Source organism: Eucyclogobius newberryi, unplaced genomic scaffold (assembly GCF_026437365.1).
Source record: "Eucyclogobius newberryi isolate DKJ021-1_F unplaced genomic scaffold, fEucNew1.0.hap1 SCAF_14, whole genome shotgun sequence".
In the NCBI taxonomy this organism is placed as follows: domain Eukaryota; kingdom Metazoa; phylum Chordata; class Actinopteri; order Gobiiformes; family Gobiidae; genus Eucyclogobius; species Eucyclogobius newberryi.
The window spans coordinates 27,185,199-27,208,933 of NW_027315768.1; the positions used below are offsets into that span (position 1 = coordinate 27,185,199).

The following is a 23,735-nucleotide window of genomic DNA, read 5'->3' on the forward strand; positions in this document are numbered from 1 at the left end:
TGGCTGTGGCTAAAGGTCGCTCTCTCAGGTGTGCGCACTTTCCCTGACCGCTCCACCATCTGCTCGCTCAGGCTTACACTTACTCACGGCGTTCGCTGGGCTTTCCTTAAGGTTTGCGCATTTCATTAATATATTTATAAGTGTCCCGGCCGGCGCGATGACAAGCACACCACTGCAGAAGCCTTGAAGGTTGTGGATGGATTAAGACACGGTCAAGATAGAATCAGAATACTTTATTGATCCTCAAGGGAAATTATTCAGTTTCATGCAGCCTCAAAAGGAGCCCGCGCCCACTGCCACGTCTAAGAGCAACAAATTAGAGTTGGTTAACACTTTTTTACTCAGGAATGTGACACCAGGTTTGCAGCTTTTATGTCTAAGGTCAAGGCTGTGTGTTGTGTAAATAGGAATAACATAGATGTGGTTTTTTGCCTGTATTTCCAGGTTTGAGGTGGTGTAAACAGAACCTTCCATTGATTGACCTTGTAAAGCTTTTTGAATTTTACGTCATTGAAATTCTGCCGCACCTTTCACGTGTTTGTCGTTCTTAATCTGATAAATTGAGTGCGCCAGGTGCTGAAATATTTAGCACTTTGGCCAATTCATTGAGCAGTAAACAATTGTCTAAGTGCAATGTTGTGTTTTTTACAGCAGCAATGGCGTTTCCTTATGTGATCTGTGAGTTTAATTCATTGATGTGTTTAGTTTTGTAGCTGTTCTTGCTTTTCCACGTTGGGTCTCTGTTTTAGAATTTAGAACCAGCTTTCTTTGAATTTGTTTAGCTCTTTTTATGAAGTTGACTGTCTGCTATAGTTTCAAGTAGTGCTCAGTCACGATAGAGAATGTTAGTGCTACGATTATTGTGAGAAAAAACATCACGATTATTCACGATTATTGATACTGTGACTAAACAACAGTGAAATCTTGTTACTGTTCCTGAAGTTTGCAACAGGCTTAACAAAGTTGAACTTTCTGAAAGACAAAATAAAGTTAAATGTGACAAAAACTGCCTGATCACGATTTTCGATTCACTTCATAATGTTGACATCCCAAACGCTCAGTAAATGTGTAGATCAAAGCGGGACTAAAGTCAGTTTCAGTTTCAGTTTCAGCGCCTGCCTACAAGTATCTGGACTTCCGCAATTAATAAAATATATATATACGTTTCCAGCGCGTTGTATGAATTCATAAAAAGAAAAACAAGTTATGTCTGGGAGAGAATCAGGCTAAAACAAGATGCAACCAAATGAAATGAGTGACTTCTAAACTGAGAAGTCAAAAGGAAAAATGATGTCTGTGCAGTGTAGACTGTAACTTGTTGGAATGGAGTTGCTCTTGTGATGACTGACGGCTGAATCAAGCTATCTGTTTGTGGTTTTGTTCATTTAATTATGTTTTATCAGAAACGCCAGCACTTAAAAGACTCTTCTTTGCGTGTGTTTTGCAGACGGTGCGTCATGGCTTCCCATATCAGCCCACGGCTCTGGCCTTCGACCCTGTGCAGAAGATCCTGGCCATCGGCTCCAGATCGGGAGGAGTGCGAATGTATCCTTCAGCCCTGTTATGTCTCCTTTAATGTAGCAATGGTGTAAGGGAATCGATTTCACGCAATAACATCACCAATTTATGCTCATAAAAAAACAACATGAGCCGTCAGAGGAACGACAAAGGATGAAGTCATTATGTGAGTAAAATCCCTGCTGGGACTAAAATCATACATTGCAAATCTATCAAAGGCCTTATTATGATTGCATATTTTATCAAATATTAATAGCAATCCATACTTTTTTTCAGCAGCATAAAGGCAGCGCGAGTGTGGAAGAGCAGGACATCTATTCTGTCTCTAAATAAATAATGTGTGAAAGGAATCATCAGAAAAGTTTTATTGCCAATGTCAGTGAGCACAATTCACAGACTATAGGAACTCGCTTTGGCGATGTGGTGCATTATTAAACAATGAATAATAACATAACTTTAAAAAACACGCATAAAATAAGGTGCAATAAATATACTTGAATACAGAACAAAACTGCAGAAACCCCAGTTTAATAGATAAAGAACCACCAGGGTAGAATGGTGTTTAATGTTTTAAATTAAATTGAATTCCCCTATTTTATGCATTTGCTGTTTTTAGTGTTTCTGCACAGTTTGTTGCTTAATGTTCTTTAAGTTGTTTTATAATAATTCAAGTTACAGGTGATTGATAACCAGGCACTGCACTTCTGAATGCAAGTGCTACAACCCACAGACCAGTAGCAGAAAGGCACCGCCAATGATTCAATTACTTCAATTTAATTTCAAAATAACACAATAAACTGCACAGAAACTCAAAACATGTCCGACATTTTTTCTTTGCAATCTCTAAACGGAAGAAAGTAAACATTACATCAGTGCACCCTGTGCCCTTCCATTTCTCTCCTCCTCATCTAGTTCTCCTCCTCCTCCTCACTCCTTTTCTTTCCTCATCTGTGCTTTTCCCTCCTCTCTCCTCCACTTTTGCCATCTCACTTTTCTCTTCCTCGTCTCCTTCTCTTTCATAATCTCTCCATTCTCCTCCTCTCTCCTTATCTGTCCTCCCTCCTTCTCTTTCCTCATCTCTCCTTTCTCCTCCTCTCTCCTCATCTCTCTTTCCTCTTTCCTCATCTCTCCTTTCTCCTCCTCTCTCCTCTTTCCTCATCTCTCCTCTCTCATCTCTTTTTCTATCCGTATCTCTCCTTTTGACTTTTCTTTCCTCATCTCTCATCCTCATCCCTCTTTCTCTTTCATCGTGTTTCCTTTCTCCTCATCCTCTCTTCTTCTCTTTCCTCATCTCTGCTCCTCGTCCCTCCTCTTTCCTCATCTCTCCGCTCTCCTTTTCTATCCGTATCTCTCCTTTTGACTTTTCTTTCCTCAGCTCTCATCCTCATCCCTCTTTCTCTGCTCCTCGTCTCTCCTCTTTCCTCATCTCTCCTTCCTCCGCTCTTTCTCTTTCCTCCTCTGACTCCTGTTCATCTCGCAGCGCTGTCAGGTCCTCTGGTTGAGCGTTCACGTTCGAGCCTCCGGGCTGTCCGTCCCGCACGGGTCACTCGGTCAACGCGGCGACGCTTGGGTTCAAAGTTCAAAAGAGCACGACCCCGGTAAGAGATTACACCCTCATAAATTCTACCTCGTACTTTTCCCAGAGAATCCCTCCAGGCCGTGGCATCCTGCGCTGCAAACAAGTATTGATGTTTCCGTGAGCGCAGAGTGGTTTCTGAGTGGCTTTGAGACGTTTGTCATTGAATACTTCTGAGCTGTGTCCCTTGAAAAGCAGAGGAAATCTGGATGTGTCCCTGAAACCTGCATTTGCACATTGTTGCAGGAACTTGTGTGTCATTTTGGCTTAGCTTACAGCATAGATACAGTAAAAATGCAACTTGTTCCTTTTAAAATACCTTGACAAGCCTTTGGTACGAATAATTACTGTCATATTCCAAACACTTAGAATATAAAAGTGCAAAATAACAATTTATTCCGTCATGTTTTCTGCACTGAAATGGAGCATTGGATAATGGTCTGTGTCAGTGTCTCTGGTGGTACGCACGGTCCTCTACAATTTACAATTCTAATAATGGCTTGATTTAGTGTGGATAGTTTCTTGCATAGAACTACTGTAGCAATGATATGGTCCAATATTAGACCAGTTTTGGCCCAGTTTACTCCTGTAATAATCCTTTTAAACATAGTAAAGATCTGGTCGGAAAGCCAAATGCTTTCCTAGGTGGTGCTCGATGTGAAATGTTTGAGAACCACTGGTCTTTGTAGTTCCCTCTGTTTTAGCTTGTTTGCTGCAACAAAACAATGCATTAGCAATTCTATATATCGTGACGCGTTGTGTGAACAAACATTTATTATATCCCGAATGGACATGGGCAAGTACTGTGCTCAATGGCTTTGTGAAATGAATAATGTGTTAAAAGTTAGCCCTGTAGTTGGCTCATCAGGTGTGTTTATGATAAATATAAAACCAAAATTGCTATATCATTTTAATTTTGAGTTCATTTAAGAAAAGTTAAATATTTTTACTCGAAGTTTGATTGATACTTTAGATTTTCAACTTTTGGCGTCACATTTGTTGATTTGAGCTACATGTTGTTGATTATACTTAATAATAGAGTTTCTAATGAGCAACATAAAAGCGACTGTACATCTCTCTGTGGACTTGTGCCTGGATTGAAAGCCATGAGTGACTTGCCGCTCGTATTGACATGCGGCACACACCTCCCTCTGCTCCCTTGTGGCATCTTCTCTACACCTCTTTCTCTTTTTCTTCCATCCTTGTTTCCCTCATCAGTTCTTCTCTCTCCTCTCACTCCCCTTTTCTTTCACTCTCTGCCTCACTCTCTCTCATTCTGTTCACTCTTTCATTTTCTCTTCCTCTCCTCTCTCTTCCTATTTCTTAATCTCTCGTTCTCTCGCTCTCTCTCTCGCTTTATTATGCTGTTTCTCGCTTCGCCTCGCCCTCTATTGCCTTTAATCAAGCAGCACCTCTTTCTTTTTCCCATTGCGCTACTTGTTTTCATCCTTTCCCTCCCTCCTCTGTTCTGCGTTTGTGTTTTTTTTTTAACATGTTACTTTCCTTTGAACATGGTCCTGTCATCTCCAGTCATGGACGCTCTTTGTCTTCATCCTTCGCACTATTTCTCCTGTGTTTCCGTCTCGTTTACAGCTGTGTTACCCGATCATATTTTTGACAACGGAAAAGCAACTTCTTTATCGCCCAGATCTCTACAGCTTCTCAAGTTGTCTCAAGTGAGCTCTTGATTTTTGAATTTGGATTTAACTCTGCGGCTTATTAAGTTTGAATCATTTGTAAATGTCTGGGTTTGCCATTTATTCTCTTGATTTGCTTCTTACATATATATATATACACACTGACACGTTCAGAAATCTGATCGATCCCAAAGGTGTTTGATTTAACCAGTGCATTGATTCTATTGATTTACTGATTTATATGTGGATTCTGGCTTTCCTTCTTTGTGGAAGTGGCTTTTTCGACTCCCCGTTTGGCGCCATGCTCTGGTGTTACTGGATATGGGCGAATGTGTTTCAGGAAGGCCAATGGAAATCAATGCAAGGGTTTGTTTGCTCACTGCATGTGTCAACATCCATTTATGGCTCAATATTGCCTCTGAACAGGGCATATGTGGAGAGATGAAGATGGAGGATTTGAATGGCAGGTTGCGAAATGAAAAGGGAAATACGGCAGGGCGATATGACAAAAAACTCTCTATTTTTGATTACTATGTATTTATTTAAAAACACATACAATGTCTTTTAATATTAATTTCTTCCTCTTAAGTCTGAACTCTGCACCAAACAACATGGTTTTACTGACAGTGGATTAATCATCATCACTGATCATTGATGATTTGAAATGACAGCCCTAAATAAACCGTGAAAGACTGGAATGGCACTCTTTGACTTCCTACACAGCAAAGTTTAATTATATATATATTTTTACCTTTAAGAATCGCTCTTTTAACCCTACTATACTACAAAAGCAAAATATCCTCGACTGAAAGTCCAATCAGCTGTCAGTTTGCCCCCAGTGGAGTTCTGCTGATGGGGTGATGGTCTTTGAAGCTACTTTCAGAGCTGCTTTTAATTAATAAGTAATTATTTTTTACCCATATTGTATACTGTAAGTTCAACATAACGGTATTATGAATCATGACCCATTTTTGATCAGATTGAACTCACAGATTGAACTCATATGTTGCTATGAAGCCTTTTTAATTTGGTGAAGAAATATATTTATTTATAATATTTCTTTGTCATCATTTTACCAAGAAGAGTTTTGTCTTTGTTGATGTTGTCTGATATAGAACAATCTTTGACCACATTTTCAGTAAGTAACATAAAAGCAACATATGTCCTACATTTAAATTGCAAATCAGAAACAATGAATTAGCAGCACAAATAGCTAATAATGTTGAGGCTAGCTTTTATGTTTTAGCCGTATATTTCACGTAGGCTATACTGACCTATATTTCTATGGGTGCCTGGCTCCACAGTCCCAGGCTCTTTTGTTCATAAATCACAGGGCGTTTAATGTCATTCTCCTCTTCACTGTTGGAGGCTATATTCTAAGAGCAGTTCATCATCCCTAATACATTTATCTCCCTTTCACCAAACCCAATGCACATACATACATTGATTAAATTGAGAGTTAACAATAAAACTTTATAGATCCACTTCTTTCATTACATTTGAGATTAAAAAGGCTCTCTAAAGGTTGTTCCATACTTTGATTAACTAGTGCTCTGACAAACAAGTATGTTGCATGCATCTGTATTAATTTGATGTCATGTCATGGCTGTAACTTTGCTATTGACTTATGATCATGCAATATTCTTGTCTAGACTAAAAGAGCTGCTGTTTTTCCGAGACGCTCTTACCTAACCAGTCACATATTAGTTTGACCCATTTGCAATTTTGCCAGTGGAATTCTGGAGGCTTGAATTCTGAGGCCTGTCCATAAACTGAGAATGAGAAACACTTGAACCCAGGCAACTGTTTGAATGCCTATTTGTTCATTCACTGTTTGAAAATCTATCCCAGGCTTCTCAACTTACCACATGTCAAACTGCTCAAATCAAGATTAATATGAATTATTTTAGCCTATTCAATATATTAATTGTATTGTTGTGTTTATGCCACTAACAACATTGGTCAATGCTTATAAGTCAGTGCAAGGTTACGGTAATATAAATGATTTTGGTATGATCCTTGAAGTCTTCTTGAATGCATGAAATGATAATTATTCGGTAAATGCAGTAATAAACAAGCTGAAGACATGTTTTTATACTGATGTTTTCTCAGTTTTGTTCAAGCGAGGTAAACAGTCCTTGCAATCGACTGAAAACAATACCTCCTCGTCAGGTGGGTGTGCATTTGCATAAAGTGGCTGCCATGTTCTTATTCATTATGGGCTTTATGCAGAATAAATTAACATTTCTGCATGGGCTGAATGTTTTAATGTATACAAAATCCTGTTGTGTTGTATCAGTCATTTCAAATGTTAGACTTGCGAATAGAAAATATCAGAAGTTGGCTAAAAGAATACACAGCCAATAAGTTCTGGTTCTGGTTGTTGGCTAAATAACAAAATTTAATGTGAGATAGGTTATGTGTTCTCTGTTCTGTATTTTACCCTGTATATTTGTTTGTAAAATTTGAAAAGGGACCATATTTTGTAGAGTTATAAGACCCGCTTTGCATTTCAGGAAGATACAAAGAGTTAACCATGTGTCTGCCTGTCTACATTGTTTTGTGCATTATTAAATTGAAGCCTCTGGGTGTTATGTTTCAAGTCCCATTTGCCCTCTCACCCACCGTTTCAAAGCCATACTGTATATTACATCATTAGCATAATACATGGAGAGCTGCTATTGTCCCGGGCTTTAACATTAGGTCATCCTTTCATTTGTTGTTTCCAGATTCTGCAATGATGTCATACTCTCTGATATTACATTAGTGATACGATCTGTTATTCTACCAAATCAATTAAATGTTGACTTCAATTATATTATGTATTAGCATGATGTCATCACCTTTCTTTTACCTCTTTATGGTAATCATAAAGTTTAATCTGAAAATATTTGCTTTGAATCAACATAGGCTGCATTCACACATAATTCAATTGTGACTAAACTTGCTTAGACTATGACTGATGATGAATCAAGACTAAACTAAGTCTACATCAGCACTAAACCAGGAGTAAACAAGGGTCAAAGTGGTTGAACACAAGTGTGAACACGTAAAAGGGCAGGTCAGGATGGCAGATTCGCTGACCTATAGTTTATGGTTCATATCTCTGAACATGAAACAAAAACTGGCACATGGTTGATAGTTTTCTCTGTCTGCATAAATAAATCAAAGTTTTTCCCCCCCCAGACTAGCTGTGGAAAGACAACACCAAAGACAAGAAGTTTGTGGAGCCAGAGTTGAATATTATTGGTATTGTAGTGATCATAAGTTTGGTTATTTCTTTCAAAAACAGTGAATCACTCATAAAGTTACACTACCAGTCACCCACTTATTTTCATGAAAAGTATGAAAGAACTCCAAACATGTTTTGTGTCCTAGGCAACCATTCACTTTGATCACTGCTTTGTACACATTTGTCCTTCCACTAGTGAAACAGGAACAAAAAGGATGCATGTAATGTGCAAGGTTATTTTCACATTTGCCAAAAAAATCGTCAGAAAAAGAAAATGTATTTAATCCCCCAACTCTCATTAATTTAAAAATATCAATTTGGGCTTTCTTCACACATTATTTACCTCAGACCATGGATTATTTCTATTGAGGATGATAAGAAATAGCTCTGGTAACTTAGTAACTGATTGCATATGAAAGGTTAAGACTATATTTTTTTCTAAAAAGTAGTGAACATGATTATAATGAAAATTTACAAAATATTGCCTCTGTATTTTCATTGGAATGTTGCTTATTTGACTGATGTAAAACTATGATGAATATATACCTCAGGTTCTGTCCAACAAAAAACACCCTTTGCATCGGCCACGCCCTCAAAGCTTTCAAAAGCACAGACTTTGTGTTCCGGTCTGTCTGATCCTAAAATATAACACCCAGAACAGTTGGAAATTAGGCTCTTTAAAATTGTCTGCAAGTAGGCTAACGATTATTAGCATTGCTACGCAATATGTAAACTAGCACTAGCCAACTGCTAACTACCTGAAACAAACAGCTCAGCGCTCAGGCTAGATTGATTTCTGCAAGTCGACTGGTCTCTCATGATGACAATAATCCCTTTCTGGCAACTAACAGGGTCTTGGGGATGTTGCACAAGAGAAATATTTTGCCCCCAGGACAAAAGCTTTTGTCGGTCAAATCATCGGCACGCATCAAGCAGAGAAAACACCTAAGGAGAAGCAGAAACTAATCTACTACAGATCTGAACCCTATTGAGAATCTTTTGGTTGAGCTGGAGAAGGCTTTGCACGGTGGTAACATCATCAATACAAGATCTTGGTGAAAAAAAATGTGAAACACTGGAATTAAATAAATCTTTTGACTTTGCAGAAGCTTATTGAAACAATTCTACAGTGATGCCTGCTGTAATCAGAGCTAAAGGGGGTCTAATAAGTTGTTAGAGCCTTTTTCCCCCCTGTTTTCTTTTTTCTTTTTTTTTGGGCCAGGCAATGTAATCATTTACCAACAATGGTAACAGACTGCACCTTCCAATAATACATATCACTGATAATACATGTGTCAGAAAAAATCATTTCAACCCTTATTTTAGATAATTACATTTATTCCAATGGGATTTTGTCCCACTCTGATTAAAGAGCTGTGGGGCCATATGTACAGTATTAGAAAAGTCCCTTCAGTCCTTGTTTTTAACCATATACTGTTGTTGTACTGTTTCTTAAATGATTGTTAAATTCGTGAACGTGAACACAGCCTATTACACAGTGGATGTTGTGATGCCATCTGGATCTCAGCGACGATGTATAGTATAGCCCCTCCATTGAGCTTTGCTGTGAGTCCTGTTCTGAATGGTGCATAGTGACATTGTGTGCTTTGGGCTGGTGCAGTGCTGGCAGTGAGGCTCGCTGCAGCACGCGCACCCAGGACACTCCTCCTCCTTCTTCCTCCCCCTTTTGTTGCTCGAGATTACCATCCGATATACACTCAGATTGACTTAGTACAGCGGGACGCATCAACACAGGGAAGGCATGCGGCGTGTAATGTAATGTTTCTATTTCTGGCTAAATCCTTGTGGGGTTACCAGTGTTATGTGTGTAGCTTTAGGGGCTGTGTTGTTTGTGTGTGTTTGGTGCTGCTGCAGTGGAAGAATGAAGGATGCAGGTAATAGATTTGGCCCAAGTCGGATAGACAGTCACTTCTCATAAGAGTCACTCAAGATCTGAGAGAGAGAGGTGCAATATGGAGGGACAGTGCAGGGGCGAAGGGGGACAGGGAAAGGTGCCCAATTTGTGCATAGCTTAAGGCTACAATGATACACAGCAAAAAACAACAATATGCCTCATGCATGAGTGCTCATAAGTTCCAATTTTAGAAGCCACTTAAAGTTCATACACATTGATACTCTTGTGCAGGGCTCTCAGGGGTTCAAGTGAAAACTGGTTTAACAATTGCTTTTGTGAAAGAGCATACAGTCAAGAAATATAAACATTCAATACGTCATTTAAGTTGGCATGTAATAAGTAAGAATCCAATATTTAGAAAAAAATACTTACTTCAAGTGCAATATGTGGATATATTATTTTTTGTAGTAAATTTGGGGTGTTTTCTAGTGGAAGTAATTTATATTAACCCATAAAACTAATGCTGATGTATTATCTAAACAGTAGCTGCCACAAGCTCCAATAAATAATACATGAAATATACATTATTTCTTTGTTACATTTATAAAATACTGTGTCCCAGTGTAATTTGAAGGTACTATATGTAGTAGTTGAAGGCGGATTGTTCAGAGACATGTAAATTGCTCTCATTTCTCTGCCACGCAGTGAGCCCTGACTTGCCTAAGTGCAGCCATTTCCCATTCTTTATGTAAATACCAGTATATTACTGTTTTGGAGACAAATAACGATGGCATGAAACAGTAATGCTAGCTTGTTTTGTTGACTATCGCAGCCGGGTAGTTTAAAATCTGGCACATTATAAATGCAACTAGGCACTAATATTGTCTGGTAGAAGTGGGGCTTGTGATCTCTTGCTAAGTGCCATTTGAAAAATACAAACATTTGTCTGTGTGAAAGTCCAAATGAACACTTGGCTGAAATCACTTAGCCAAAACACTTTATGTCTCAAAAGGAAACCATTTACTGCAGAGCTTTGGCAATCACTTTGGTACACTAGAAGTGATAAACCAGCACAATTAAAGTCTGGGTATATATAGAAGTATACCTGCCCAAACTAAACAATTGATCTTGAAAGGTGGTTTAGCCCAATGGCAGAGCCTACTAATTCAAAGGTCGGTGGTTAGATCCTGCCCCTATCATTGTATACTTCCTTTATGTCCTTGGGCAAAACACATCACAAACGACCCAATTTAATTGGATAATCCTAATAACAATTCTGAGTACACTGCAGTTGATTTTTCTCGCAATTGCAAAGTAAGGCAGACGGGGATTGCAGCCGAACATCTGGAGCACATTAACACTGACTGTGGAGGCTCTGCAGAGGCAAGAAACGCCAATAGGTAAAGGCAAGGAAAGTTTATTTGTAGAGCACAATTCGTACACAAAGAAATTCAAAGTGTTCACACAAAAAAAAATGCATTCAAATCACAAAGACATGACAGAAATCACAAAACAGTTTGCAAAAACAGTTTCAAAAACAGAGTGCAAAGAAAACTCATTTCAGTCATATGCACAGCTAAACAAAACTGTTTTTAGCTTAGATTTGAACATTGTCAGAGTAGAACCTGTCTCACATCTTCAGGAAGAATGTTCCAGATTTCAGCTGCATAAAACTGAAACACAGATTCCCCATGTTTTGTCCTGACTCTGGCACCAGCAGGAGGCCGGTCCATGTTTAGTCCTGACTCTGGCACCAGCAGGAGGCCGGTCCCTGAGGTCCTCAGAGTCCGAGATGGTTCATATGGCACTAACATATCCAAGATGTACTTTGGTGCTAGGCCATGGAGAGACTTGTACACAAGCAGAGCTTCTTTAAAGTCTATTCTCTGAGCCACAGGAGCCAGTGCAGAGACCTGAGAACAGGACTAATGTGATCGTACTTCCTGGTCAGGCTCAGAAATAGATTTTCAAAGTTAGGGGCCAGGGGGGCCCCCTACCTAAAAAAAGTTAGGGGCTCCCCAGCAATTTCAGGGGACCACAAGCGCTCGGCATCGCGGCGTCACAAGAACAAGATAAATTTGTTGTTTTAAACCTTGTTATTAGCATGTAAAACAATTTAAAGTTCTTTTATCTGTTATTTGATATGAAGAGCACAAATACTGAATCATATAAACCAGAGATCATGATCTTTCAATACTGCTTAATTCAATATAATAATGTTTCTTAGATACAAAATAAATACTGTTTACAGCATTTGACACAAGGAGATCTTGTGGAATATATAAAATCACAGCCTACAAAATAAACTACTAACATAAAAATACATTGCCCCGATGCTAACAACTCGGTTGAGGATGCGGTTGGGGATGGGGGATTTAGCAGAAGCCACAGTCCTCCTGCTCAGAGTCCATATACTGCCTGTCCCTTTCAGTCTTCATCAATCATTTTTTTTTATCTTCTTCTGTTCTTCTGTAACTTTATGTCTTATGGGTGGTGGGGTGGTACTTCCACATCGACATACAGTTTTTGTTGTAAACAACTTTACTCAGTCCGCTACTCAGTCTTCACTTTTGCCGCAAAATTAGACCGGGCATGTCCGAGGACACATGAACGCGACACGAACGCAGCGGCCAATCAGATGCCCGCTTTCATCAAAATTAGATCACGGACCCAGCTCGGCCAATGAGAAGCGAGAAGACTGCGAAGTGGGCATGTCTGTCAAAACGAAACTTAAGCGATGAGTAGTTAAATCTTGATTTTTTTTTGAGGAATTTAGATACAGGGGCACGGCGGGCCCCCTCCTAATTCAAACCGCGGGCCCGCCGGAGATTTGACTGCTTACGGGCCCCGGGCCCCCGTCTATTTCATGGCCTGCTGGTTCTAGTCAGGACCCGAGCAGCAGCGTTCTGGATGTACTGCAGCTGTTTTACAGCTCGTTTGGAGAGGCCAGTGAGCGGCCGTTACAGTCTAATCTACTGGAGACAAACGCATGGATAAGTCTCTCCAAGTCTGGTTTAAACAATACTTTTGATTTTGGCAATGTTTTTTAGATGGAAAAAGCTGCTCATGTCATTGATTTGACTTGGTTAAAGTTCAAGTCTGAGTCCATTATTACCCCCTGATTTCTAACTTGACCGCTAACACTTTCTTTTTGTTTCTTTGGGCCAACGACGATTATTTCAGTCTTGTCTGAGTTCAGCTGCATTCACAAACTGATCTGTTGTGAACTGAGTGAATCCACTGGTCCATATTCACCTGCCGACAGTGAAACATAGATCTGAGTGTCGTCTGCATTATTGTGACACATCATAGTGATAGGCAGCGTGGTAACCAATAGAGGTTGAACAGAAGGGGTCCCAGGACTGACCCTTGGGGCACTCCACAGGTCAGGGGCATGTGGTCTGAGACACAGTTTCAACAAAGTACTTCCTGTCTTCCAGATTGGACCGTAACCAATTTTAGGGCAGTGCCAGTGATGCCCACCCAGTCCTCTAGTCTCTGTAAGAGGATCCCATGATCATTTTTAGTGCCTTGGACTTGGACTGAAAACATCCTTCCCTAGTTCTATAATATCTCTAAAACGAGGTTGTACATGTAGAATTTCTCTCAGTAAATCTCTTTTGGAACCTGGATCTCTGCCATTTCCGTCATGTCGCTGTGCCCTACGCAAAATGTACAAAGAGGGCCTTTGAGGACACAGCCGTAGTATGTGCTAAAGGGATTAGGGATCCAGTTATTACTCAAGATTGTTGCCGTTTCATTGCTGTGGAGTAACTTGAAGTTGACTCGAGCTACAATTGTGTGTCATTCTCAAGTCACTTCCCTGGATTAGTTTTGACATAAAATAGCCGGTGCTAGCAACTGCCTTTCTACCTGTTGCTATGGGAGAGGGGGGCTGCAGTGGTGTTTTTCTTTTTTTAAAAGAAGGCCATGTCCAGCAGCGGGCAATTGGTGCGTCTAATTTGGCCAATGGAGCGTGGGTAGACATGGGGACGAGTGCAAACAAACGACTAGTGTTACGATCCATTATAAATCACGTTGAACACAGCTGTGTTGACAGGCACAGCTTTGCACTGACAGGAAACAATAGGATCTGATAGCCGTCAATTAAGCAGTCATCGCTCTCACACTACTACGCTTTAGCTTCCAGATATTATCACTGTATTTTCACGCTGTTTTGGCTGCACACGCCGTCCATGTCCAAATTTGCATGATTTTGTTCAAATTTGTGGTCAGAAGTCGCTATGGAAACCAGAAAAGGGAAAGATAATGACACACACCCAGCGCCTCAGTCTGTTGTGATTAAATTACAGCTAATAGGATTCGCCTCTGTCTATTTGTAAACTGGAGTAAAAGGGTGAGAGGGAGACACAAAAAGAGAGGAGAGAGATTAAACATAGTGTATTTTTTGTCTGTTAAAGTAAACGCTGTGTTTGTCATAAAACTGTGTACAATATTGCACTCGCTCACATGTTATTATTTTAAAATTGGCCATAAATTTGAAGTAGAGTTGAATGATAATCCAATCAAAATTATGCATATAAATTGTAACAGAAAGTGCACTGGAGATTATCAGGTGGCTCGGCTCACAATAAGGAGTGTGTGTAATGCCATACTGTGGAACATTCCAGGTTAAGCAAACAGCAGCAGCTTCATGGAGTCAAGCAGATGCATCACCCTCCATCAGTAAAGTTGGATAGTGCACCTTTAAGGATCAGTCAGATTCTGATTGTGATACAGTTGTGCCAATTTCCTACATTTAGGATTTTTGCTCTGCCATGTAATACTAATGTATCGTTTACATTTCAAGCAAGGAATCTTAAAATCTAAACTAGGATTTTACACAGTTCTTCACAAGAATTTAGCCCTAGATTTTTCAATTCGATCAAATAAATGTGTTTCTTTTGACTAGATATGCCATGAAACTAATGGAAACAGGAAAAAACACACAGCAGAAGTTGCTGCTCTATGAAAAACAGGCTGCCAGTGGGTTTGAACTTTTTGTTTAGCCGTCATTTTGAGTATTTTTCACCACTGAAAGGAGAGAATATTTTGTTCTTAATTGCTAATTGCTTTGGCAACGTTGCTGTTTTTATGTGTTGTAGCTCATCTAGCTCTGAATGATACATGTACAAATAATAAACTTAGCACCCCTGTTTGACCAAGGATGAGCTACGATTGATATCAAGCAGTGTCTGATATTTGGAATCTTGGTCACAGAGGTAGCCTTCTTCTCGCCATGCCTACGATCAATCTTTGCCAACAGTAAACACAAGCATGCCGTCACAATAACTGACTGTAATTACTTTATGCTTGTAACTTTACTGAGCACTAAAACACAACTACAGTGATGTTACCACACTGAGCCTTGAGCCTGATATTTGCTCACACTAACTTTGGCCAATCACAGTGAGAATAACTTTTTAAATTAATGTCTTAAGGTGTGACATCCAAAAATATTTAGGACAGTAAAAACTCTCCACGTTCCCTCTTTTTCAGACTTTTGATTTCCTACTATAGAGTGAGGAAAACATCTACGCAGCCTGGTGCAATTGGCACCTAAAGCGTCTATGCCAAATTTGGTCTATGACAGCATAATGACCGGGCAGCCTTTGTCTTGCCTATTCACAAGGATATGCGTGTTCCTTTTATATGATATTTTATGCAGTATTTTAATACTTACATTCGTATAATCTTTTCCTCCCACAATCTTTTAGTAACCTTTGAGCAGTAAAGGTTGAGACACTGTTCATTTTTAGATGTTAAACAAAAACAGCAAAGGTCAAGCTACAGCCTATAATCTTGGTATATTGCATACAGTGTTTCCCGGTCTATACAAGAATATGTACATGTGACCTATTTGAATTAATTTAACCTTATCAAGCTTTTGTCATGGTTTCATTTTGTGTATAGCCGTCTTTTTGTATCATATTGAATAGTGAACCTGTTGTGAGCTATATACAGACATTTCTCTGTCCGTGAATATTAAAAGTAGCTGACCTTTGAGTCCATTAGCACCTTTACATCTGGATCAAAGGGGGAGAACGGTGAAACAGTGCGTTTATGTGGTGTACGACCAAAATGAGGCACTCTTTGGGCGTTATCAATGTTGACGTGAGCGCACGGTGCGTATAAACCATACAGCAAGTCCAGAGGCGGTGTACCATGTACGCCAACTTCAAACAAATGCCAAACTTCTAGAGATGAGAAATGTACGATGAAGTAAATCTGATAAATTCTCTACATTTGACCTATCCATCGTTGGGGCAGCCTCTGGGACCCATCTGCACAGCTTCAGCTCAGCCACTCAGGACCTTACTTACAGTATGGTGCATGTTTTGGGTTGATGGGGGGGAACCGGAGTCCAGAGGAAACCCACCCAGACGCACGCAAAACTCCACTAAGAAAGACCCGGGAGTCAAACCTGTGAGTCTCTCGTTGTGAAGTGTGAGTGCTAGCCTCTCAGCCACTGTGCCACCTTGCTAACTTCTAAAAAATACAAGGAGGAAGTTGCATGACTGATGCATTGATGTTTAAAAAAGGTCTGTTTCAGTCCAAATATATATACTTTAAGTCCAAATATATTCATTACTTTGTCCTATTTTTAAGAATTCTTAGAAAGACCCAAGAGAGCCTAAAGTTTGTTTTGAATACATTTGTCTCTGCTCCAAAAAACACTCAAGCTTTAATAATTAATGTTTTGGGGTTTTTTAATAGAATCTATTTAAATGCATGATTTGCATATTTCACAATAATATAAAACAGCCTCATAACGAGGCTAATAGTGTATCTGCTGCACTAATGTGTTGCAAGTCACACACTGGATGATTTGTATTGTAAAGATGGTCACTGGTCATCTAATTAGAATCTGGTTTCTGATGAGATACTTTTAATTAGACCACATACTCATGCATAACACATAAGAATAGGATTTCTCCACTCTCCTTTTGGCAATGGTTTTCACAGAATAAAGAGTTCATTTCACACCCAGATGAGGTATCATTGTATCATCATAATTGTGCATTCAGTTAAATGTATACACAGTAGATCAACATTACAAAATGAAACAAATGTACTCAAGTAAAGCACTGCTACTTTCGAATAATACCACTGAAGTGTAACATTTAAATACTAGAAAATATAGGCAACATTTTTTAATATAGGCTACATTCTCTCAGACTACACCAGGTATCAATTATTATATTATTACTACAAGTATAAAGCGGTTACAAAACCTTTAAATTTTTTTGTTTGAATGTATCTTTTCATGCAATTTCGTTATGTTGCAATCAAAATGTATTTGTGCTCAAAAAAACGTTTCCCAAAGTTATGCTGAACATTTAATTGACTTGCAATGTTATGTTTTCGGTTTCCTGTTTGCGACTCCAAATAATAATGTATAAATAGTGTGTGGTTTAAGCGCTGGTATAAGTTGCAGTGTTGTTTAAATGTGTTATTCACTGCCCTCTGGCTCAGGAGGCAGTGCTTACTCCTCTTCTCCCGCACAGCACACAAACAAAACAAACAAACAACGCTGAACCGCTCTCATGTTTAGACCATAGCTTTCATCGCATCCCATCGACTTTAGCTCTATGTACTCGACTGTAGCCCTGAGCTGTGCCGCTCTTCAAACTACAAGCCAAATGTTGCGTTTTACAGAGAGGTTTGTGCATCATAGCGGCTACACACAAGCGTGGACATGTGTTTAGCCCGTCTTTAAAGTAGAAGGTCAGGTGGTTATGTACAAAAACGGATCAATGCGGTCGTTTTTACAGTGTGTAGTGTGATATTAGAAGAGTTACTCAAGTAAAAGTACAGATACTGGAGCAAAACATGTACTCAGATAAAAGTAAAATATAAAAATCTACCTAAGTATTGAAGTCCATGTTTAAGATTTGTACTATTACGGTAGATTTTGATAGCTAAACATTGTCCAGATTGTTCTCAATGTTTCTAGACTTCTTATGTATGCCAGGACTTGAACTCAAAACCTTTACAGTGGATGTCACCATGAACATGCTAAAGACAACCCCTCAACCCAAAAGGTAGAAAGTACAGCTGTCTTCTCTCGATGGCAGTGAAGTAAAACGATTTACTGTAAACTGTGTTGCTTTTCACCACAGGATATTGAAGTAGAAACACAGCAACAAGCGGAGTCAATTTTCCGTATCTTTCTGCACAGTCTTAAAAACATGCTTATCGTCATATAGATATGTTTTCCATGAATAACTTTACATATATTGCCTTTTTGCAGCAAATAGTAAGAGATGTGTTCACGTATTTGGAAAATTGTCAGGGCATTATAATGGAAGTACCAAGGTTAGTGAAGGAAAAGGTAGTTTATACTGTAGCATACTATATACTGTAGCTTCAATGTATGGTAATAATAGCATGTGAATAAGGGTGACCTTGGGAAGAGCTGTGGATCTCTGAAAGGCTTGCATTCATCTAAAGATATATATATATATATATATATATATTTTTTTTTTTTTTTTTTTTTTTTTTTTTTTACCATACCCTCAACGGAGTGTGAGATGATGTTCCTTTTGCAAAACGTGAGTAAAACCAATCCAACTCTGATAAAATTTCAAGCATTTTAGCTCATAATACCAGAGTGATAAATGCTAAAAAATAGTTTACTTATGAAGCTTATTTTAAAGCATGAGTGAAAAAGGTAGGTTGAGTTGGTTGCCCATTAACAAGAGGTTGGTGATGTGATTCCACTATTGTAAATACTTTGAGAGAGCTTTTTGGCAAAAGCCTTAATAACAATACAACTAATTAGTGGTGCAATCCCAAATAAGGAAAGCATAAAGTCATTAATAATTGATCAGTTTCTATAAAGATATTCCGCCCCCGATGCATTGCATAATTCCCCTTGATATAAATGCATGATTCTTTACAACAAAACACCATCTGTAAAAAGAGCATTTAATGAAACTAATTTTAATACTAATCAGTGTTAGCTATCTTTTTGATCAGGCATTTATGTAACATTGTATTCCCCCTTCTCTTCCATAGCAGCTCATTTGAATATATACTCAAGTGGAAACTATGTAAATCCATGTATAAGGATGTGGCTGCGTTGGCTTTCGTCTTAATTTCACGCTACATGCAATACTTAAGTCTGTAATTTGATCAGATGCCTGGTCCTTTTGAATGATGCGATTTGACACGGTAGGACTTGTGTTTACTCGGCGTGATGCAGAAGAGGAGGTGTGTGTGTGTCAGTGCATTCAGATATGACCACGTGTAAACAGTAGCATTACGTAAGGCTGGAGGAATACAAAAGGTGGCATGAAGAATGAGTGGCTTGAAAAGCAAAGGATGTGGGTGGTTTTCAAGACAAAGAGTCAATTTGAATCGTTAACTGATGCCGACCGATGTTGCATGCAAAACCGCGAGCGCTTGCACGGGCAGACGGACCTACAGCGTGCCGGGGAAGCGTTTGATCAACCTTAAATGCATGAACAGGACGTACAATTATGATCACCATCCTGATAAATGATGCATGGGATAACATGAAGCACACGTTTTGGAATCACATCAGCCTCTGCAACTGTTACTGTAAAAGCTCTATGCCACATGCCCCACCCATGCCTCCTATTGGTCAGCACCGCAACACAATTTGACCTGTTGATGTGGATTTCCAAAATAAGATTGCTTTTGGCATGTATTAAATTAATTAAAAGAGAAGCGCTTTGGTCAACTGATGTTTTATTTTTTGTATTGTTTTTATTAGAGCTGGGTTGAAATAATCGATTTTCCGAATTATTATTATTTTTTTAAATTAAAATTCTGTTCTACATTTCCCTCAGTGAACTTCAATCTACCTTCAAGAAAGATAATTCTGGACTCCTGGATTCTCTTTCTTGAAGGTAGATTGACCCTTAACCTTTTCATCAGTCTTCCATCAGTAACTACCAATACTTGTAAGATTTGCTGTTTAATATTGATATAATACTAGTTTTAACATGTTGCTTCTCTACACAGTCATGAAATGAAGGAAACGGGTCAAATACATTTTTAATTTTTAATAACATTAACCCCTGGATCGAATCGAAATCGGATCGAATCAGAAATCAGATCAAAATTGGAGCGAATCAGATGGGATCTGAGAAATCGGAAAAAAACGATTTTGAAACGTAAAAATCGGAATCGAATCGATTCTTGAAATTTGAATCGAAACCCAGCTCTAGTTTTTATATATATGGATTAAAAAAAAAAAAAAAAAAACAGAACAAGACACAGGGAGTGAAAAGACATACACAAAAAGAGTAGTTCACAGAAAGTCAGCATTAATTCCCTTTTGTACCCGTCCCATTCGTCCCAAAGTCCGGCAAATTTGTCAAATTCAAAATGCTAAAGTTTTTTCTTTCCATTTTATAAATGTCCAAAGTTATTTCTGTCCAGTCCTTGATAGTTCATGTCATCTTCTTCCCTGTTATTGCTTTTTTAATTTTATTTTTCTGAAGCCAAAAGTACATTCTACAGGTATCTACCTATCATTTCCATTGTTGGGAGTTTTACATCCAAGATACATTGTTTTAAAGTCAAATGAAATGCTGGACAGTTTGCGGTGCCTCATTAATCTCAGTCAGGAGTTGTTTTAAATGATGCAGTAGGTAAACTTGAATTGAAAAAGTGTACAGCGGTTTCATTTTGCTTTATCCTATGCCCCATTTCTTAGCTCACTACACCTCTTTCCCAAAGGTGCATATGCTGTTGATCACAATTCAGCCCTTGTGAAACTCTAAAATGTCAGTAGTCATAATGTTTAATGCTTGATGTGTGTATGCAGCACTTCACTCTTTGCATTTTTCTGTTTTGGTTGAAATGAGCAAGTTTTAGCATTGACTGAAAAAAGTAATTCTCAGAGATTAGGAGTGCTCAGAACCTCTTTTCTTCCCCCACTTCTCCAACTGCACCAACTTGTAATTATTTAAAAAAGACGTCTCCAGGTCATAGATGAAGGGTGCGAAAATGTCACGTAGCCAATTTCACCAAAAAAACAAACCAAGCAAATGAAAATCCACTTCTTGCTACTCTGAAATGCCACTTTGAAGAGGCTTGTCAGTTCTGCATATCTGAACAGGATTCAATGGATCCGTTTGTATTGTTAGTTTTGGATCAATGTTTGCGTTTTGCACTGAACAAAATGTAAAATGAAGATCTACATGTGTTACTAAATACCCAACCTGAAAAAAGGCACATTGGCTTCTTTAAATCTTTAACACATTACATTCCTCAGTGGAGTGTCGTCACTGTAGCAGATGCTTTACCCTCCGTCAGCTTCAGAAGAGAGTAATTAGTCCTCTTCCGTTCCCAAAGTGACATTCTGTGCATACCGTAACCATGGAAACTTAAACACACCTGTCTCGTGAGGAAAGCCAGGTGCGCGCCGTCAAATGCTTCCAGAAATAGAGAGAGAATCAGAAAATCGGATTAAATTAATTTTTCATGACACTGTGTTACGGGGTTTATTTGGCGTCATTGGATTTACAGTATTTACATCCTTTACCGCTATTTTCCTCAAGATGTTGTGCTTAGAATAAACCTTGATTGAACAATACCTAATCAAACATTACGTTCTCAAATGCTTGCATAGTAATCGTCGTATGTGTTATCTGACGTAAAGGCGCACTTGTAACTTTCTGGTTGTGTTATTGGAGATGTTATTGTGCTTGGATTGTCCCACAGTATGTCATTAGTTCTCTATTTCCGTGGAAACAAACAGGTGCAGGGTACGTAAGAGGTCAAATCTGTGAAGAGGCGATTCCATTCACAGTTGTTGGGAACTACCCCCTTTAAAAGTTACATAGTGCACCTTTCACTAACATTTTTAAACGGGAAAATGTTAAAAGAATCAGGCCTAACATGGTTAAAATTGGTTTGTTGTTGGTTGCTGTTACTTTCAGTAGTTTTTCTTGCAACATGGTTTTTATTGACATTTTGGGGATTTTTTGGGAGTTTTATGCATATAGGCCTACAATTGCCCTAGGTGTGTTGGCTTTGTATCTATTCCTTTCTTCATTTTATCATTCAGAAGCACAATATACATAAAAAACAAAGAACTTTACTATTTTTTAGCATCCATGTTGTTTTCGTTTTTTGCTTAATTTGATCTACATTTCCACGAGCTGCTGAATTTTACAAAACAGGTGTTGATGTGAATCCGTGTGTCCTCCATAAGCACCAACAAGAAACAAGCTGTGCCCACCACAGCTCTATCAGGAGGTGAGAGAGCGCACTCTACCACATCATATCTTATTAACTCGGCCTGTCTATCACCACAAAAACAGGCTTTAGCCAAAGGGTTGCAACTGTGCCAGCTGCCTCGCTCATTAATTTGATTTTTCACCTCGTCGCTTGGGCCCGAAGGAAAGAGTCATCCTCAGATCTGACCACATTGTCTAGACACCTGCTGTCTCCAGCACAAAGAAGGCTTTTGTTGCTCGGATTTTTGTCACAAGCCTGCATCTGGCCCAAAGTTGGGTGGTTCCTTTCTTCGTTCACATGTGTGTGAAGCTGAGGTTAGATAAGAATAGATGACGATTGTTAGCATGGTACAGTGAGAGACAGTCAGAGGAGCAGCTCAAGCTAAAAATAAATCTGGATATTTATGGTGACTCATATCCCAAAGTATTTAAATATGTCCATACTTTTCAGTGGCTCCAAAAAGTTACCAGATTGTTTTATGGATTTTATGGATTCAACTGGTTATTGGTTATTATGACTGTTACAAGCCGAACAGAACATGTACTCACCGGGTCTGGTCTGGTGTACTGGAGAGAGGAGAAGGACATCCGGGACAGCCCACTACAGCCCTGATTGCAAAGCCCGCCCTGACTAGGACGGCTAGGGGCCGTCACAATGACAGAACTCCATGTCCAATAACTATATTAGATTAGTTACGTTCAGTTCAGAAAACAAGATTTATCCCCAAGAGCCTTTATTGTCTACTTGAATTAATTCATGTTGGACGAGCAATGGCCACAAAGACTTGACAAAACTCAATACAATATGATTTTTCTGTACAAATTCGTCAATAGTTTCCAGTCTGAGGCACCTACCAATTCCATCCACATCCAAGTTATATGACAGTAGAAATACACAATTTTAAAATCTTACAAAACTTTTTTTTTTGCTAGTCTGGCACAATCCCACTTTTACTTCAAGGAACTCACTGTAATTTACAATTAAATTACTATTGTATAGGTTGCAGTTCACATAGTATTATTATACGTAGTATTTGTTGTTTTCGAAGAAATATCCAAACCTTATCATTATTTAATAGAAATACTAATCTTAAGCCCCAAAGACCTCTCAACTGACAACCCATTCATCCTTGGAGTTTAAAAGTGGCACCACTTCCTGATGTGAAAAATAATATCGCTTGTTTATTTAAACACTTTTTGACAGTTTCTTGTTTCATGTTTATAGGTCCAGTAATTACAGAGATGCGAACAATAAAACAAGTCAAGAAATCTTCAATCTGATAACCATACAATTTTGACCTGTCTCCAGATCAAATGTACTCTACCTAATGGGAAATAGGACTGTCACGTGAATGCAAACTTTTGTCTTACTAGCTTAGCCCTTCTTCTTCATTAGCATGCTGGAATTAGTCAAACTATGGATTTCCTGAGGACAGAACAAACTGGAGCAGATTACGTAGATCAAACAGCCTCCAGACTGATGCAATCTCAAAGCCAATTATTGTGGTTTGGTTCATCTCTTTTTTTTTTCTCTGAGAAGTATTTTCGACGGCTCAGAATTTGTGGCACCACATAGGCCAGTGTTTAATTTGAGCCTCGCAAGCTCCCTAACTGGAAAAGTGGAGCTTATTTTCCACTTTCGGTAAAACTGACTTAATGGTGTCCCTTTTTGACTGAGGTGGGTAGAGAAGCCAAAGAT

General features: G+C 38.9%; 1 protein-coding gene across 6 annotated transcripts in view; it reads left to right on the forward strand.

The window, feature by feature from the left end:
• The window catches only part of stxbp5l (syntaxin binding protein 5L), a 209,402-nt gene that overhangs the window by 39,710 nt on the left and 145,957 nt on the right, over positions 1-23,735 (forward strand). For all 6 annotated transcript variants that reach the window (XM_072445162.1, XM_072445164.1, XM_072445166.1 and 3 more), the window contains exon 2: positions 1,448-1,545. In XM_072445162.1, coding sequence (XP_072301263.1) covers positions 1,448-1,545 — 98 coding nt within the window. The remainder of the gene's footprint in view (positions 1-1,447; positions 1,546-23,735) is intronic.